Source organism: Diprion similis, chromosome 7 (assembly GCF_021155765.1).
Source record: "Diprion similis isolate iyDipSimi1 chromosome 7, iyDipSimi1.1, whole genome shotgun sequence".
In the NCBI taxonomy this organism is placed as follows: domain Eukaryota; kingdom Metazoa; phylum Arthropoda; class Insecta; order Hymenoptera; family Diprionidae; genus Diprion; species Diprion similis.
Window position 1 is genome coordinate 6,171,036 of NC_060111.1, and position 19,753 is coordinate 6,190,788.

The following is a 19,753-nucleotide window of genomic DNA, read 5'->3' on the forward strand; positions in this document are numbered from 1 at the left end:
AAAAAAAAAATTAAAAAAACAAATATTACTGATACTATCCCTTGGCAAGGTGAAGCCAATTTTTTGCAAAATTTTACGTGAAGTTTATACAAATCTGCGGCACAAAACGTTGTTGTATTACGTATACTAGGGTGGAGGTTGAATGGAAGATCGTGTTGGATGGTCATAAATCGGCTCGAAATGTAGAAAAAAGTTGCTCTTTAAATTTTTCAGATTCATTCTAAGCCCTTAGTTTTCCCGTAGGTCGTATATTCCACACGAGTCTCATGGGTGTTTTAATTTAATACATTATTTTTTAATCATATCTCAAGCAATATAACGTCGTATTTTATACTTTTCGTTAATATTCGTTGAATTTTTGAAATTGTCGTTATTTTTCGATTGTATAGGAAGAAGATGTAAAAAAAAAAGACAAGCAGGGAGACTCTGTGCTCGAACTGATAATCTGAAAGAAATTAGAGATTTGTTTTTTATTTATATACTTAAAGCCGACCTACGACCATGAAACATTGACATTCCAAAAAAAAAAAAAAACCATTTAACGACCACCCTAATGTGTACCATAAGTATATGTTTGAAAAACTCCGGTAGGTACTACAAATGAATCATCATTCCCCCGTAAAGTAACGCTGTTGACAATTTTTATGAGGCCAAAACTATATCAGGACATAATCCAAACCAATAATTAAACAAATGGTCATTAACAAACAGTTTTGACTTTGTCCGCTGTGATAAGTCGCAATAATTTCCGGTGTTGATGATAGACTTGTAACCTCAAAGGCGGAAAAAAAATTCCCACATAGTCAGTCAGTCAGTCAGTCAGTTAGTCAGTACCTGATTATTTGCAGAAGAAAAAAGAGCGTAGGAATACTCGAGAATATGAAACCGTAGAGGGTAAATAACGCGACGAGTTAGTTAAACTCCATATTTGCGAAACAGGCAAATAAAGCCGCTCTGCCACTTCTATGATGGCGAGGACTATAGCCTCTCGTTGTCAATGGTGTCTCCCACCAATTTGTCGTTGACTTTAATTCAATACTTACGACCACGACAAAACGCACTACTTATAGAGTTTTCCTTTTCAATGCATATATATGTATATATATATATATATATATATGTTGGTGCCGCAAAACGCCTGATCTGTCTGTTTGTCTGTCTGTCTGTCTGTTTGTCCGGCTGTCTGTCGCTCTTGACTGACTCATCGTGTCTCTCGACATTGCGCCTTGTATTACAAGCATCATGCAGTCAAACGCCATTCACCAATACAGGCTCTCTCTCTCTTTCGAGGAGGTGGAGAAGGAGGAGGAGGAGGAGGAGGATAATTGACCGAATGGTGTGTGCTGTGTGCCTTGACGAGCCTGCAGAGGAGAACGCACGGTGATCGTGGACTCCTTTTCTCCCCCTAGTCTTCTTCTTCTTCTTCTTCTTCTTCTTCTTCTTCTTCTTCTTCTGTTTCTTCGCAAAGAAGAGCGCCCCTTGCGTGCATGTTCAAAACTCTGCTATATACTCACAAAAGCGGCCTGAGGTGTGCTCATGTAGATAAGCTCTGTTAATGACCGGACGTGCGCTCACCCAGCCAGAACTTTACCAACCTCTTCTCTCCTCTCCTCTCCTCTCCTCTCCTCTCCTCTTTCTCTCCCTCTCTCTGACGAGCACCTCTTCGCATCTAGTCCTGCGCGTGCTCTCTGGTGGCAACTCTGGTGGGTACTTCCATTACCACTTACTAACACTTGTAGCTTGCACTACGCTACTGTTACTCCTCGTTGATCATGATCCATTCAGCCGAAGTCTCGATTGATCGCGCGAATCATCGAGAACTGACATTCTCACCGCCCCATTCAGTTGCATCGAAAAAGTAAATAAAATCAACACACACTAGTGACGACAAGTCGAGTTTTTCATTAATCTTATATCGTCATTGGTCATTGGAAATTTCATTTTCATAATTATTCAAGCTTTTCAACGATTATTCGTTAGACGTTAACGTTCATCCAGCGATTCGGTTTCAAGAAAATTCCTTGATTCGTTAGTCTTTTTGCGAATGCACTTAATTGATCGAACCATGATCAAGAAAAACTTACTCGCATGATGCATTGCAATGTCAATTTTTTCTCGAGTCATTCTAAACTTGTACATTAACGATCTTCGTGTCAAGTGTTTCGTCACTTTAACGTTTGCCAACTTCAATCCGCTGATGGATGTAATTACGAAATTGAAAAAGCTTTTTCACTTCTAATTAAAAAACAAAAAAAAAAAATAAAAACAAAAACAAACAAACAAACAAATCTTCAACAATTTGGCAAGTTTTCTTTGTTAAAACCAAACGTACAGTATTCTTCATTTTTATTAATACATATTTTAGAATTACAAGACTATACATATGTTCACATACAACTGAAAATCTTTCAAATTTTTCACATATACTTTTTTGGTTTCTTAGATTCGTTTGAAAATCAGCCTAAGAAATACCGTAATTGAGAATAAATATTTCCCAGCATTCGTATCATCGTTAGAAATCCTGAACTTTGATTATCCTCTTATTCCTTCCGATATTATTGGAAAGGTTTAATTTTTACGGAGAGATCCTCCGGAGGAGGGATGAACTGCGAGCTCGCGCGCTGCTGTGCGTTTAACGTTTTACATTTTATATTATACGGTTCGGTAAGTTTCCTGTCGTTTTCTTAACTGGCAGAAGTCCGTTGCGTAATGACTCCTCCCCTGTCTCCCTACCTGCAGGCCTAGCTTCTTCCTCCCTTCCTCCCTTCCTCCTCTGCCTTCCTCCCCCCTCGTTTCTATACCTTACAAATATATATATAACGCAGTCCATAAGCCAGCGGTGGCACATCAAGACCATCGTGGATATTATACGGGCGTATGATGCGTGATAGGAGGACATACAGGGTATACATATATACATACATACATATATACAATATAACGCCAAATCCATATCACTATACATATATGGGCATTTTACTGCTGCAGGCACCTTATTATTTTAATACCACGGGTACTTAACTGTATATTATACAGTATAAAAAGTAGATGTTTGAGAAATTTGCATCGCGAAATCGTCTCTGCAAAATGTAATATGTCTGATCTTTTTTTTTTTTTTTTTCTTCTTTTTAGATATTCAACGTCGTCTAATCAACAAATTTTTCTTACCCGTATCTGCACGATGTTGTAATTAGCTTATATTCATATACGTGTACGGGGTGCTCCCCCCAAACAATACAAAGAAAATGGGACCGTTTGGAAATTTGAATAAAATTCAAACGCGTTGATGGATTTTCGAAACCTTTTTTTTTTTTCCTCTTTCTTTCTTTCTTCTATTCTCGAAAGTAGAAGAACGAATTTTTTCATTTCCATTGAACGAATGAAGATTTTTTTTTCAGATTTTCAAACGCGACACGAAAGATTTATTCTTCCAGTTTCCAGAAAAATAAACTTTTCGCAAATCGATCAACGCGTTCGAATTTTATTCACGGTCCAAATCGTTCCTGCGGTTTTTTTTAAGGCTCACCCTATTTGCAATTTTGTATAAGATCATCAAGTTTTATGTAATATAATTCAGAGTGTGCTGAATTATTTTTCGTTTTTGTTTTTTGTTTTTCAAAATCCCAAGGATAAATTATACACCTAATACACAATACTAGGATATGTCCGCGGGAACAATTTTAATCGTTAAAATGTTATTATAATAATTTATTACACTTAGGTTCAAATGCGACGAGAGACTCGGTTTTTTTTTCTTCTTCTTGCTCTACTTCCTTGCTCGCGTAACAAGTTGGCAAAAGTTGTTTACCTAACGATATCCAATTGTGTTGCAATTCGTGCGTGTTTCTCCCTTCTCCCCATGCCCCCCCACCCCCTGCCCCCACCCCTCTCTCGTTGCAATCAAATTAGATGTTATACATATATTAGGAAAGGTGGCGAAACCGTGAAAGGCCCGATATATATCTGTTTAGCGAAGCAATTCGCGAATGAAGCAGGCGGGGTAGGGGCTTTACAGGAGGAAAGGGGAAAGTTCGCGGTTTCATTTGCCAGACGATGTGAATGAGAGAAGGAACGCCGGAAGAGCGAGTTAAACGGCTCCTTCACCTACGCTACGTGCTCTACGTGTATTGTAATACATGTATTAACACGAACACACACACATGAATATCTATATATATATATACATATCATATATATACGTGATACCTACCCTGGACCCATTCACCTTTTGCCGAACGAGGAAACCGGTTTTTCGATTATCTGTACGGATTACATGTGTGTAGTATGTATATATGTATATAGTACATGTATTCTTACGCGCTAATGGTTCGCCTTCACTTTTGCTAATCGATCGGAAACTGACCGTTGCCGTGTAATAATTAAGAATTCACCGGGCTCGTAAACGTTCCGTATACCAAAACGTTTTTACAGCCTTATAAAACCGCGGTGCAATAATTACCACGTTATTTTATAGTTTCAACTATTATAATTGAATATTCGAATGTCGAGTGTCGGTTTTTTTTTACCACCGTATCCTCTTTTTCTTTACTTCTCTGTATTTTTTACTTGATCCCTCTTTCTTTCTTTCGTTTTTTTTTTTTTTTTTTTTTTTTTTTTTATTCCTTTTTTTCTACCTGTTCTTGTTTGTTCCCCTGTTTTTAGGAGAAAGTACAACGTTAGAGTGTATATCGTGTTTATGATTAGAATTTAATTCAGGTTAGAGTGAAAAAAACAATAACGGGAATTGGTTAATTTTTTTTTTAATTTTTTTTTTCTACCATCCTTTGACTTCACACAGCGTGTAGTAGGTATTTAGATATTTTTGTACTTAGATAATTTGTATATCATAAGAGATTTGAAAAATTTGATGAAAATTTCGTGTGAGAAAAAGGCAGTTGTTTTTTTTTTTTTTTTTTTTTCTTCCATTTTGTACACAGTATGAGGAGATAAAAAAAGTAGAAACTATGTATATAGATATGCGGAACAAGAACTTATGTGTATGTATATATATATATATATATATATATATATATACATACACACACTATACAGCAATGATAATAATGTGGAAAAATTTGTTGTCTTTGAAAATAAACGTAGGCATTCAAGTCTGCTTTGTACAATGCCTGTGTAACGAGGTAGGTAGGTAGGCAGATTTCGCAGCCAGTCAGTCAGTAAGGATCTAGTAGTCGGTAAGGCAGCGTTCTAAGCAGTGCACCACCAGAGGCTAGGGCAGTGCCACGTTCTCCTAGGAAAGTATTACAAACACGTAGTAGCGATAGCACCGGAAGTAAGCAGTTGTCTAACAATAATGTTCTGAAGTGCGGAGAGCGCGCGGGACCGTCGACCAACTCTTGCGTGCATATCGTTGGTACCTCTACCTATATATGTATAACATAGATATATGTATACCTACTACGCCCTGTATCATATCTATATATGTATACATCACGCGTGTATCTTATAAAAATTTCGTCCTAGATATATATATATATATATATATATCACGCCAGGGAGCCGATAATTATTATGCCGCCCGTAATAATACCTGCAACAGGCATCAAATTTATGTCTATAATTCCTACAATTTTACCGTATCATCATTTAAACGTAAACCTTCAAAGATTTCCTTCGTTTATTTATTTTTTTGGTTTAGATTTTTTTTTTTTTTCACCTTCTCTATCGCTCAAACGGATTTCGATACAGTCTTAGTTGTACGGGGGACGTTGATTTTTTTTTTTTTTTTTTTTTTTTTCTACAAAGTTATTCCGATTCCCGTTGCGAAGTTTTTCGGTAATCGAAGTTTGGCCCCTTTTTTTTTTTTCACATCAATGAATTTACAATCGACGATATATTATCAGAATCGATCAATTTTATCGAGAAAAACAAGGTTATCATTATATTTGTGTTTACTTCAACTTTTTGAAAATTAGAATTTTTTGATTTTTCAATCACGGCTTCGTTGACAAAAAAAAAAAAAAAAAAAAAAATTTCACACCGAGTACAGAAAGTGGCGAAAATTCGCAAGGCAAAAGTTCAATATTCGACGAGGTGATAAAATCCAAATTTTTCAACTTATTCTTCCTCGATAAACAAATCAGACTCGAGAGTCCGAACGTTGATGTTTTGTTGTATAAATTGGTATACGTACTGCACTGTAACATCTCGAAATTGTATAAAGATAAAAATTTCGTTTTAAATGTTTGTATCGATCCACATACATTATACATAATATACATATATGATATGCGAAGACTCCGTATAAGCAGGAAACGTCGTCCTTAATACAACGCGTGAGTGTATTAACAACAACAACAATAATAACAACAACAACAACAACAATTATTATTATAATAATAAGAAGTAGCCTAGAAGAAGAAAAAGAGACGGTAAAAGAAAAGAACAAATTCAAGAACATATATCGCGCCTTTTTTGAATCCCCGACGGAGCGCAGAGCCAGCAACAGCAACAGCACCAGCACCAGCAACAGCAGCAAAAGATTCCGTTTTCATAGAGCCGCGACGCTGCGTGGCCTGTCACTTGTTGCATACTGATTGCGATACGCGACCGAAATAACTCCCCCGAGCACCGGAACGTCCCTTCGTGCTGGATGCAGGCAGCAGGCAGCAGGCAGCAGGCAGCAGGCATATAGCTGCACGCTTATAGGTCGCACACGTTTTCTTAGCCCGGTGTGTGTTGCAGTCCTCGGTATAGCGCAGGCCTAGCCTCGCGACGGGTCTCCGGCCGCTTCCGGTGCACGACGCCTTGCCCCCGCCCCTGGGCTTCCGGTCTTCTTATATACACGCCCGGACGACGGACCTACGTTGTCGGTACTACGCGTACTACGCGACCCTCCCACCATGGATACCCCTCGAAACTTCTTGGCTTTTTTTTTCTTCTTCTTCTTCTTCTTCTTCTTTTCTCGGTTTTTTTCCCCCTTATTCCTTCCCTCCGTTAAGGTTTCACCCATACGCTTGTGCAGGGATTCGCTCTTGCGACCTGATTCGAAAACCCACCCCTCGATCTTAGGATCTACGGAATCACGCTCTTATTACATACCTCGAAAATATTCAGAATTATACTTCACGCGATGCGTTCAGACAACCGATTATAGCTGACCACATACGTTAAAGTGTCCTGAAAGACACTCGTTTCGAGGGTTGTATCTTGGCTTAAAATTATCTTCACTCAAAGTAGGGAACTGAAAGACTATTTTTAACCATCGAACCTCATGAAAAATATTGCCAATTTTTTAACCAAGTCTTCAGGAAATGTCGTAGATCGAAACAAATATTCATCTCTTTATCCGCCTGCTGAGATGTGTTCTCCGAACAGTTATGCAATTCCATAACTGGTTCTACTGTGAAAAATTGTGGTGTTAAGCTTTTAACCACAATTGGCTCGGTATGGATTATGAATTCGTAAATTCGAGATTAGATAGTTTACAATTGACATCCGGTAGTGTTAAATTGACATCAAATTATAGTCTGAAAAAAAATCTAAAGTTCTTTTATAAATTTTTATCTCTTTTTACCTTTTAGCTCAATTTATAATCTTTACAACAATTCATTCAGATGGCTGATATTGCATGAAATCTCTTCAATTTTCATTCTCAATACATATATTGAGAGACATGCTGTCATTGAGTAATTTTGTTCGGTACTCATCGACATTAGACGCCTGACTGATCTCCGATGGTTGGTGTAATCAGTGTCTCATGTAGAGACGGAGCGGAGGTGAAACTGTGAAACTATAGGGACTTGCGTGTGGAAGTGCAGATGGTCCTTTGTACCTAACTGTTAGAACTGAAACGCCGACGCTGATGTGTTGCATCGAGGAACAAGCTTATTACTCTGCACTTGTTGTTGTTGTTGTGGTTGTTGTTGGGTATATAAGAATAACGCGTGTATGTGTGTGTAGAGGTTATGATCTTTCATCTTCATTATAGGTTAACCGACACCAAATAAAAAGCAAAACATCTAGAAAGCTACTAATTGATCCGATGCCACTCTACACCACTCGCATAACACCGAATTAGTTATCGATGAAAAACGGCAACAGGTTCAACGCGACGATTAACCCCACCTAAACCTCTCCGTCCCGCGCAATTAAGACGCCTAATAATCGTTCCCGCCTTGTAGTTACTGCCTCATATATGTATATGTAGTAGACCCGAAAAGAGCGGAACACCACGGTGCGGAAATTTCATTCATTCTGCCACATCTTCCTCATTCGTCACGAGTAGGAAATGAATCACGGACTTAACTCACTTCGAGATACTTCAAAGCACATCGTGTCATCGCTTGGGTCAATTCACCAAATCCATTACTTCTGTGGAAGTGCAACTCGAATGAATGACGTCAGTATGGCTTGGTGAGTTCATGACTTGATAGATGAATCCGGTAAAGTCATGACTTTTGAAATGCAACTTCAATCGATCAAGTCCTAATTAAATTCATCAACGTTTTATCTCACGGTTTGGAGTAACCTCAAAGAGTACTTCGTCATTTGGATACAATTAACCAGATTCATAATTTAACCTGCCCTTGGAAGAGCTTAAGGTCACAACTTTCAGATGAATTGACTTGAAAAATACTCCGAAAAGGTGAATGACCCGAATGTATAAGTTAGCATAATGTATAGACTCCAAGACTTGGTATCGCGTCTTTGGTAGTGTCTTTGGTAAAAGTCTTGTACCTACACGGAAAAAAAAAAAAATACCATCGTCTCTTCACGTGTACAGAACATTATCAATAAAACGTTCCGTGAATCCCGTTGCAAGAACCGCGATCTAATAATAATCCTGAATTGATCCGTGATCGTGAAACATCAAGTGTACATCAAACTTGAGGTAGTTTATCCGAACCTATAGTAGATCATATCCACGATAAAACTATCATGTTAACCGTATCCAACGGAAGTCAAGTGGAGAGTTAGTCTGCCTCTCGGAGCAGGTGATGCAGGTTTACCTCGGTGCCACTGGCTAGATTTCGCGCGTTTTCTCACGCTCGATGGCCGAGAGTTCCTACAGCTTAGCTCTCGCCTGCGTCATCCGGCGCTGGGCCGCGTCCGAGTCGTCGATCTATATAAACGAACCCGCGAGAACGTTCACCACGGTGATCTCGAGTGGCGGAGGAGAGGAGCGGACGAGGAGGGGAGGGGGGGGGGGGGGGGGGAGGCGACGGCTTCCTAGTTATAATAAACGACGCAAGAAGTCGAGCAGAAACCTGCCCTGCCCGGGGCCCAGGCAGCGGCCGTTTCGAGGAGCCGAGGTGAAAGGCGAGGAGAGAGGAGAGAGGAGAGATCGCTCGACGCTCTCGCTTCTAGCCTCGAGATAGAGAAGATCGACGGAAACGCGCCGGGCACTTCGTCCATCCGTAAGCCGCGTGCTGCTGGTCGGTGGGGATGATGATGCTGGATACGGATCTATGAATGGACCGCAGAGCCCCGGGGTGTCCCTCCTTTGCATCGCTTGTATTGACCCCGACCAGAAAATCAAATTATTGCTTTCGCATCGCCGGTTTATCATTCGTTTTTAGTATCTCATCTCTCTCTTTTACTCTTTTGATATTCTAATTTTGTGAAATTTATTGACAAGTTTTTGGTATTGTTTTATTGTACAGGTCATGCTGGCTTGTACATCCGAGCAATTGGAAATGTTTTTTGTTCGGCTTATCATTCGGAGATTTAGGTTTGATTGTAGACTGGATTTAGAGGCTAATTAAACAGTCGATGTACTGGGTAACCTAATGACGGTAAAAAAAAAATAAACATTCATTTTATTTCAAATCGTTCATCTTTATTCACCCTGGTGAGGTCAACTTATCACCTGCAGTGTGTAACACTTTGATACAATACATTAGACCTGACTCGTTTAACGGGATAACAAACATATGCACTACCAATGAATGAATTTCCTTTCGTGTCAATAAATCTGCTTGTCCAAACATTCGATTTACACACTTGTATAATTTTACCGTATCATGCGCAGCCAATGAAATCGTACCTCTATGCATACATACATACATACATACGTGTATAAATGAATTGTATTTTCTTAACTGTAACCGTATACAAGATACATACGTTCATTTATGCATGTGTATAATATTGTAACGTATTAATATAATCTTATAGCGAGGACGTAGTATAAAACTAGACAGGTGTTTATTGCTTGATTTGCTTGACCCAATTCTTGCACCGAGTGTGTAACGCATATACATCGTGTGTATCTATATATATTCTCGTATATATACTGGGTATATCCCTAAGACTTTACGCACAGTTTGTCTATTCGGTAAATAGGCATAAGATACGTTATACAGACGACTTCATTCATCCTCTCGAATTGCTCAACTCCCGTTGGATATCCAAGATTTTCTTTCTACGTTTACTGGAAAGATCCTGATTCGTATTTTCCTATTTTCGTTTTTAATTAATTAGTTTGGATGAGATTAGATTTCCGTTCATCTCTTCGAAAAAGATAAAAGAAGATAATGAAAAACGGTATTAGAAGTGGTGAAAAAAGTTGGACCAGGTCAACGGCGAGACCTACAGAAACTTGCTTGGCCCAGTATTTACGTGTGCAGACTGTTTCCAAAAGTTGGAAAAGAGGGTTGGGGATTCGTCGTTCATTCTGGTCGTCGCGTCGTTGTGTCGTCGTGACTCGTGGCTATAGGTGCATGAACGAACGGAAATAGACGAGACGTAGGCTCTGCGAGATGGACTGCAGCAGCAGCAGAAGCAGAAGCAGAAGCAGCATCAGCATCAGCAGCGTGGTAACACAGAGTCAGGAAAAGCGCATCGCGTTGAGCAGCGGCTGCATCCGAACCTAACCTAACCCGTCTGAACGAGGTGCGCGCGTCGTTTCTCGGCATGAATGAACAAACAAATGAATGAACCCACGGAAGAAAGAAACTAAACGAAAGGAAAGGAAAGGAAAGGAAAGAAAGAAAGAAAGGCCTAAGTATAGCGACGCCATGCACAACAACCCAGGGTCTCTTGATCACCGAGGAGAAGCGTCGTAGTAGTAGAGAATCCTCGTCGACGACGCCACTGGCGGCCGTCCCCGCCGTTTCCCCGCTCCCTTCAGGCCCGTTGAGAGAGTATTCATTCATAAAACTAACGCGGAGTGAGGCCAACTGGCGCGTGGGGGCTTCCCCCTCCCTTTCCCGGCTCCCTCTCGCTCCCCCTCTATCTATCTCTCTCGTTAAGTTTCCCCTTCCCCACCATCTCCGAGTCTCGCACCTCGCTGATCGCGGGCTGCTTGCCTGCCTTGCCTTGCCTTGCCTTGCCTTGCTTGCTTGCTTGCTCGGAGCCCGGCTGCGGTCCGACCAACACATAAAAAGCAAAGACCGCCAGTGAGCACCAACACGGGTTTGGACGACGTGGAGAGGAGCCGAACGAACGAACGACCGACACTCCTCAACACCCGTCGTCCGTGTTGCCTGACTGCCGCTACCGCCGCACCGCTTGCCCGTCACGATTTTAGTCGAGTCGCGTCGAGTCGCGAAGGGAGTCTGTGGTGCGTTTGAGAACGGCTCATCCTAACGTGTCGTCTTCTTGGTATATATCGAATATACATCACGCCGACGACGACGAGAGTGATCTTGTTGTTGTTCTTGTTGTTGTTGTTGGTGGTGGTCGTTGTTGGTCGGAAGGATTCTCTTATCAACTTCTCACTCCACGGTCACACTGCCGTGTACCACCGGCGATCGCATAAACGCAAGAGAGATAGAGAGAGAGAGAGAAAGAGAGAGAGAGAGAGTCACTGGTGAAACAAAACGAGAGAGATAAAGGATAGAGAGGGGGGAGGAGCTCGAAAAGAGAACCGAAACGCGGGAACAAAAGAATCGTCACTTACGCCGCTGGTTGATGAGGAGGAGGAAGAGGAGGGGGAGGCAGGCAGGCTCAGTTTAATCCTCACGGTTTCATCCTGCGCCCCCTTGCACGGTTGCACCAGACTATCAACAGACGAATAACAAACGTAGGAAATGGTGGTGTCGTTGTCGTTTTCGTTGTCGTTGCGCTACTGATGCTGATTGACCGACCGCCGCGCTACTGATATCGCTACCAGTGGTCATTGGTCCTCGGTGTTGTCCCTGTAGCGTCTCTCCGCATGACAGGCTCATTGTGTTTGGTCGAAACGTTGCGACTCCCATCCCCTCCACTCGAGTGCACTTTGGGACATCGATCATCTCGGAGAAGCTGAGATAACGATTTCACCTTCCTCCATTACATGGAACTGTGTAATGTTTTGGTTGGTATGTTGGTGTCGTTTAACCAGAAGGAAAAACACCTGAGGAAAAACCATTCAGCTTTTCTGGGTACTCGAGGCTAATACTGATGCTACTAGTACTAGTACTAGTAATACTCTAGCGGGCAGTAAACAATTGTCAGACACCGACGAAATTGAACCGATGATTGTTGAGAACAACGTCAAGTGATGTACAATAGGTGAAACTCATACGAAGACGGTGGAACTTTTTGTTGCCGCGTAATAGCCGCGTATGTGTTATATACGTGTGTTATACATACTCGTGTGGTAATTGTGATCTAGGGAGAGGAAGAAGAAAACGATAAAGAATAAGAACGGTAATATCGATCGGTGAATATGAGGTCGATCTATAGTTTCGAGTTATCCTGAAGCTTGACTTAACGTTCCGGTGACTGTGGTGGAGACAATCGCTTTTTTCAAACCAAGTGAAACTTGTTCTCTTTTGCCAGTTGTCAATTTAGAGGGTGCACGGATAGTGGAGAGAAAAACCCGTTGCGCAAGATGCGGGCTATTCGAAAATAGCGAAAGAGACGCTCGTCTCGTTTTCGGGTTATGTGAATTGATAGTGAACACATGGTGGACACATGGTGGACACATGATACGATCGTCGGTCTCCTCCTCCTCCTTCTTCTCCTCCTTCTTCTTCGAGACCAAAAGTTACAGCTACCGAGTAACAGCGCTGTCATATCCCATTGCCATGGGCTAAACTTCCGGTTTGAGTTCAACCGACGCTCCAGCAAAAGCCGTCCGAACATACCTGAGTTGCTGGACGACGATTATACGTAAACCTTCGATCAAGTTTCGCGGTGTGATAAACCGAGGAGGAAACAAGGAGATACAAAACCGGAAATGGGATCCACCCGTACAGAACCGGGCTAATCGATGTTCGACCGATATTATTGAGCGAGAACTTTAATCCTATGCTCAAATCTGTGGTGAAGATGATGAAAAAGAGAGAGAGAGGGGGACACTAATGGACCGATTTATCGAGTAGGGTCGACGATCAAGTGCGCGTGGAACCCCTTTCGATATAAAACCGATACGTGCGTAAAGTGCAGTGTCATTTTTTCTTCTCACTTCCTTTTTTCGAGCTTATTCATTTCGCGTTTATGAACTGTGTAGCGGATCATCTGTCCTGCAGGCCTCCACTCATGTTCGTCGATTATACCGACGCTCACGTCGGCATGGGAATCAAAGCTATGAAGTCCTTCGGCAGGCCCAGAGGTAGGCGATGTACATGCACCTGTTTTAAACTCTATCAGGTTTTGATCTTTCGATTATTTAATCAAGTTTCAAGTTTCTTTACTTGTACTTTATTGTTCTGATAATTATAGACGAGTATAAACTATACTGGAATATTTTTTATAACCTCGAGTTTACTACTTGTGGTGCTTTTTTTCATAGCTTGTCAAGTTTTTACCTTATATATACACTTTTCAAAAACCATAAGATCAAAGTTTTCGGTCAAGACCGTTATTTGTTGTTGACATTTTTTGGTGGATTTTTTTTTTACGACGATTTTAAGCCGGTTCAACATCTGTTGTTCTTTTAAGATGATGCTTAAAACTACGAAACAATTGATTTGTTCGATTAATAACAGATTGATCGAAATAATAATTTTTTTTTATCATTCAACCCATTTCTTCTTGATTGACTTTAATATCCTCCATAAAATGTAGACACTTTGGCTAATTATACACCTTTTCGTAAGCTTAAGGTTAAGTTTACTTTTAATTAAACAAATTAAACTACAAGATTTTAGCACATATTAGGGAATTGAAAAAAACAGTCTCTAGGACATTTGTTTTTTTTTCGAATACTTGAATCAGGCTTCTCAGGATCGTAACCGATTTTCATTCTTCGCAAAGAATCTGAATATCTTATATCTACTCGTTATTTTCAGCTATCGGGTAAATTTTCGATGAACTTTTCTATCCGATACTTCAGTGATCTTAGAGTAACTTTAAATACACGAAAGAAGAAAAAAAAATCGCTATCATTCATATTTTGAAAATTGATCTCCTCTGAAGTGAATGTGAAGTTGATAAACGGTGATCCATTTTCTTTCCTTTTCTTCTTCCTTAAGTGTTTCGTTTCGTCGACGTTTGTATGACTTGAATTTCACGCGTCGAGGGTTTGTTTTTTATTACTTTCTTTCTCTTCTTCTTCTTTCTTCTTCTTCTCCTATTCCTTTTTGACGCTCTTCTTGGTCAGGTCGTAGCTGTATATCTACATATACTTATAACCTACCTGCGAGTTCTACGTGACGTCAAAGCCGCATTATGGTATGCATCGTACACGCGTGATGCCAGGAACGATTCAATCGAAAGGAAGAGGGACGCTACGCGTCACGCGTGACTCCGGAAATGCTTTCTTACAGAGACACATGCCACCGCTGCAGGCTACTTCATGCACGTTGACAAGCTAATGTCGTTTATCTCGATTAACCAGGCCTCGCAGCTTTATACTCTCGGATAACTTCTTTACAAGTTTTCACGGGACAAAATTTAATGTCGGAATTGTCATGTTTTTTTAGTATGGAAGAAATTTTTATCAATTTTTTTTTTTTTTTTCGAATTTCATCATTTTGTCATTCTCTTGTAATTAGTTCTGGTTTTTTTTATTTTCTCCGCTAATTGCAGTTTTATCGTTTATAACTCAGGTATAATTCCATATTTCGCGATAATGTTGAGTCATTTTTCTTGCGGAGGTTAATTCTTGGTATAACGTTACCGTATCGAACTTTGAAGAAGTAAAAAATTACTATTTTCCATAGTTAGAATAACTGGAAAAGTTGATTTTACAAAATTTCAGTATCTTTGTGATTTATTAACAGTTTCCTAAATTTAAGATTATCTTAAAATTGCAAAATAACGACTTTTTAGAAAGATCCATTATTACAATAACGTTACAAACTTCAGCCTGATCTTTTCTTTTCATTATTCTTCTCTTCTTTCACGTTTGGGTTGTTTTCATTCATTTTTAGTTAGGAATTCGTTTTCTCCTCGTATCCTTTTGCTTTCTTAATTAAGTATCGTAATATTTAAAAAATACAATAATGATATTTTAATATCGTCATCATCGAGGCAATCCGTTGGATTAACCACTGACTTCATAGGAACTTCATACTTCGTCATTTCATCTAAAAAGTCAACTCCAATTATAAATGAAGAAAATATCATTGCGTCTAACTGTGAATCAAAAAAGTATTTCGAACAATATTTCAATTGGTAATATCTCTGATCGACAAGCGTGAAATTCCCAATTTTTTTGCCTGCGAAACTTGAAGTAAAGAAATCAAAGTGAGAAAATGAGAAAACTAAAAAATCTAAAACATCAAAATTCCGAATAATACAGATTTCCATTTCTTCAAATATCTGTCTTACCGAAATTCCATCTCTCTCATCTCTTTTTTATTTAGTATTTCCGGTATTCTTACATTCCTAATCCTGGTCATTTCAATTTCCGGTTTTCCTCATTTTTAAACCAACTCTTTGAGTATAAACCACTTTATCCTGAGGATATTTCAACGTTCGGAATCTTAAATTTCAAAACTTTGATCCGTCGGTTTTCCGCTGCCATTCAAAACGTTGTTCTTTCGTCTAATTGTAAGTTTCATCCCTTTTTATCCTAACTTTCACCACAAAATAATTCCGAATAAACCGCTTTTCAAACTTTTCAAATCCAGAACTTCATATCGAACTCTACCCCTCACCATCCTCCTCCTCCTTCTCCTCCTCGACGATTAACACGTCACTGCGTCCAAATGCTCACGATATCCACCCACAATCGTGAACTATACATCACATATGTATGCATATGTGTATGTGTATGTATAACGAGGCGCTCGCTGCCCACACCTCCTCCAATATCTCGGGACGTCTCTCTATCTCATTCCTCTCGACGACTCAGCAGGCCTCGGCGAGAACCTGGAGGAGGGACTCGCGGACCGTCACTGTCATCTGTCGTTGGCACGTGTCTACGCAGCCGCGCGTAAACCTCGCCAACCGAGAGCCAACCGCGTCGCGATTACTTCGGCCATGTTGTTTTTTATCCACGATTCTTATCCCTGTCCCTGTCTTCGTGTCTCTATATTATACATTTACGCCTTCGCCTACGTCATGCATATATATGCATAATACATGTACTATAATATATATATATATATATTGTAACACTACTATACCTAACGTGCCGCGAAATGTTTCCATATTTTTCTTCTTTTTTTTTCTTCTTTTTTTTTTTTTTTACCCCTTTCTTCTTATTTGTTTTCAACGTCATTCTCAATCGCGTAACGTTTATTGAAATTTGAAAATTGCTTTTCCTCAAAATTCACAAATCCCTTCAAGACCTTTTTCTTTTTATATATAATATGTATATATATTTATACGAGCTTCCAACTTCTTGTTCACATTCTTTTTTCTCATCTAATTTCATTCAAAGTTATTCCATTTTTAACATCGTTTCACATATTACAAGTGTAAAATAAATCTACAATATACCTAAGTAATGCGTTCTTTTATTATTATTATTATTATTATTATTATTATTGACTTTACTTCTTTATTATTCAATGTGTTTAACGTATTACAATATCGTTATTATTTCACAGAATTGTTTTCCACAGTTTTTCGAAAGTGTAATGAGGAGAGAAAAAAAGTACGAAAGAGAAAATTATAATTTCGGTGAATAATTTTCTTTTTCTTTTTTTTTTTTTTGCCCTTTTATTACCGCAAAATTTATCCGAACAATGATAAAAAAAAATTGTAACGAGATGACGAAGAAGAAGAGGAAAAGAGAAAAAAAGAAGAGAGAGAAAAAAAAAAAAGCAAAACGCCACGTCAGAATCACAATATACTTACGATATAAAATATTTTAACTTCTATCAACGCGTGCAGATAATTTAAAAGCGATTGCACAGTGTTTTATTTTAAAAATAATTCCAGCATGACGAATCTGATCTGTTCGTCGTTTATTAATTAAACGATTTTGTTATATCGTCACAGCGAAAATTCGATGAAATATTGTGCCCTACAACTGCAGGTATACGTACCATACATACATATATGTAACCCGGAAAATAGTAGCAGCTGAACTATTATTGGCATTACATATATATTTTACGTTCAGTCAATCATGTTCCAAACCCTGATTGCTATTGGTTCGGGTATAAATTTATCCTGTCCCAGTTGTGTAAACGCAATCGCGCCGTTTCAACCGGTCAGTTGAACAATTTTCAAACTGCAAATTGCACTCGATAGATTTTCATCGGTCTAACCTGTGCCTGATGCCGTAATTTCATTCACGCACGTTTTTTTTTTTTTTTTTTTTTTTTTTTTTTCGTTTTAAACTTTACACCGGTCGTGGAGATTAATTTTTTTTATTTACTTATTTATTTATTTGTTTGTTTTTTTTTTTCTCATCAGTACCAAAACAAGCGCAATTTATGGTTGAATTGTCGCCGATTTTGTCCAATCTGTTTTCTGTAACCGCGGAGTGAAATTGTTTTTCCGAAAGAAATCGCGTAGCAATTGTGACTTGATAGGTTTAATGAAATTGACAGATTTTCAGGAAAATCAAAATCGTTTTTCTTTTACGAATTAAGGGTAACTCAATTATACGCTCGATTTCAGTTTAATTGGTATTTAAATTAATTGCTGTCGAATTAAGAAGAAAAATAGAATTTTCTCTCTAGTTTCTAGCATAAAAAAAAAAAAAAAAAAAAAAAAAAGGTTACAAATAAAAAACACGACCATCCAAAGTCGATATATACTTCGTGTTTAATAAAATGCGTCTTTTTCTTTTCCTTGCCGCATCGACTCTCAATTTTTTTTCCCCTAATTTCAAGAATCCGGGCACCGAGTATTCGTGAGAAAAAAAAAATTTGCCCCAACCGATGTTTCGAGAGCTTTGAACGAATCGCGGCAATCTTAAGTTTGTGGTTTTTTCATACCCACTCGGTCGACGTCGCGACGTCGTCGTCGTGTCACCGTCGATCGAGGCTCGTAGTCTCGCAGAGAAACGTGACCTGGGGTATAATGTGGCCGCCTGTCGCCCCTCGGCGCCCCTTCTTGGCCCGTGCTAACGCGACGCATCGTACATAAGTATTTAATCTCCATCTACACTCCTTGCAAGTCAAGTATCCCACGAAGCCCCCCCCCCACCCCCACCCCCACCCCTCCCCCCTCTTCACCCCCCCGAACCCTTCTCGTTCTCCCCCACCCCCTCGATTCTCACTTATGTTCAACGGCCTTTGAAACCGTTTCTGTACTCGGCTACTTACTCCTCGAACTCCTCATCCAACAGGCGAAACAAATTACGATTATCGAAAAGAGCCCGCCAATTCGCGAGATCGGAGAGAAAAAACAAAAAAAAAAAAAAATAATATTGCAGTTCGTAGCGAAAGATGGGTGGGGGGGGGGGGGGGGGCAAAGCAGAACCCTTATAAGAAAATAATGCCTAAAATTTGAATAAAATTTTTACTTTTTTTTTTTTTTTTTTTTGCTTTTTTTTATTATTATCATTCAAGCTTCTCGAGTAATGAAGTACCTCGTAAAATTTAAGTTGATATAATTATTTTAACTTTTCACGAGTTATCGGAGAGTGAAGGACAATTTGAAACGTTTCGCGTTTATGAGCTTTGCAATTATTAATCGATTTAATGATTATCGTATAATTTATATATTTAATGAAAAGTTTAGCTGGTTAATTTCATTTCTTTGTTATTTAAAAAAATTTCAACGGGGGGAACCAATTTGCCTACTTGAATTTTTTGAGATATTAAAAAATTTTGTGCTGCCTCCCCTGTATTTTTTTTTTTTTTTTTTTCACGATTATTATCGTTGACCAGGAAACGATGACAAAAAAAAAAACAAAAAAAAGAGAAAAGAGGAAAAAAGAAGAAGAAGGAAAAGAAGCTTCTGATATGATTTATCAGTAACTACTACGCTAATTTTTGTCAACTTTTTAACAACACCAATAATAATAATAATAATAATAACAATAATAACAACAACAACAACAAGAGTTTATTTTATTATCGTATTCAACACTCGCTCGCAGTCGCGGCTTCTCCCGATTGCATGACGAACTCGGTTGCTTCTTTCGGACACATTTACTTTACTATATATATATATATATATATGTATATACATGTATATATGTATATACCCAATCCGCGTGGGTGACATTACGAATGATAGCAGGGTATCGCACGCGCAGCTATCAGAGTATAATTTTCCATTCCATCCTCTCGCAACGTGCGTGTTCACGGATAACAATAATACACGAAATTTACTTGCAAGTATGGTTTTGGTACCAACGAAATTTTAACGATAATTATTATCATTATGAATTCGTACCGTCGTCAGTACATACGAAATCCTCCGAATTTTGCGTATGAAAATGACAGAGGACGAAGAAGTCACGTGTACAATAACGTGATGTATGATACGCGTAGAAAGAAAAAAAAAAAAA

General features: G+C 39.1%; 1 protein-coding gene across 2 annotated transcripts in view; it reads left to right on the top strand.

The window, feature by feature from the left end:
* LOC124408221 (transforming protein p54/c-ets-1) overlaps positions 1-19,753 on the top strand; it is a 143,762-nt gene that overhangs the window by 85,229 nt on the left and 38,780 nt on the right. The window contains exon 1 of one of the 2 annotated variants that reach the window (XM_046884990.1): positions 13,354-13,501. The exons of the other annotated variant lie outside the window; for it this stretch is intronic. Coding sequence (XP_046740946.1) covers positions 13,387-13,501 — 115 coding nt within the window. The 5' untranslated portion in view covers positions 13,354-13,386. Of the gene's footprint in view, positions 1-13,353; positions 13,502-19,753 lie in introns of those variants that run through there. 2 annotated transcript variants of the gene reach the window in all.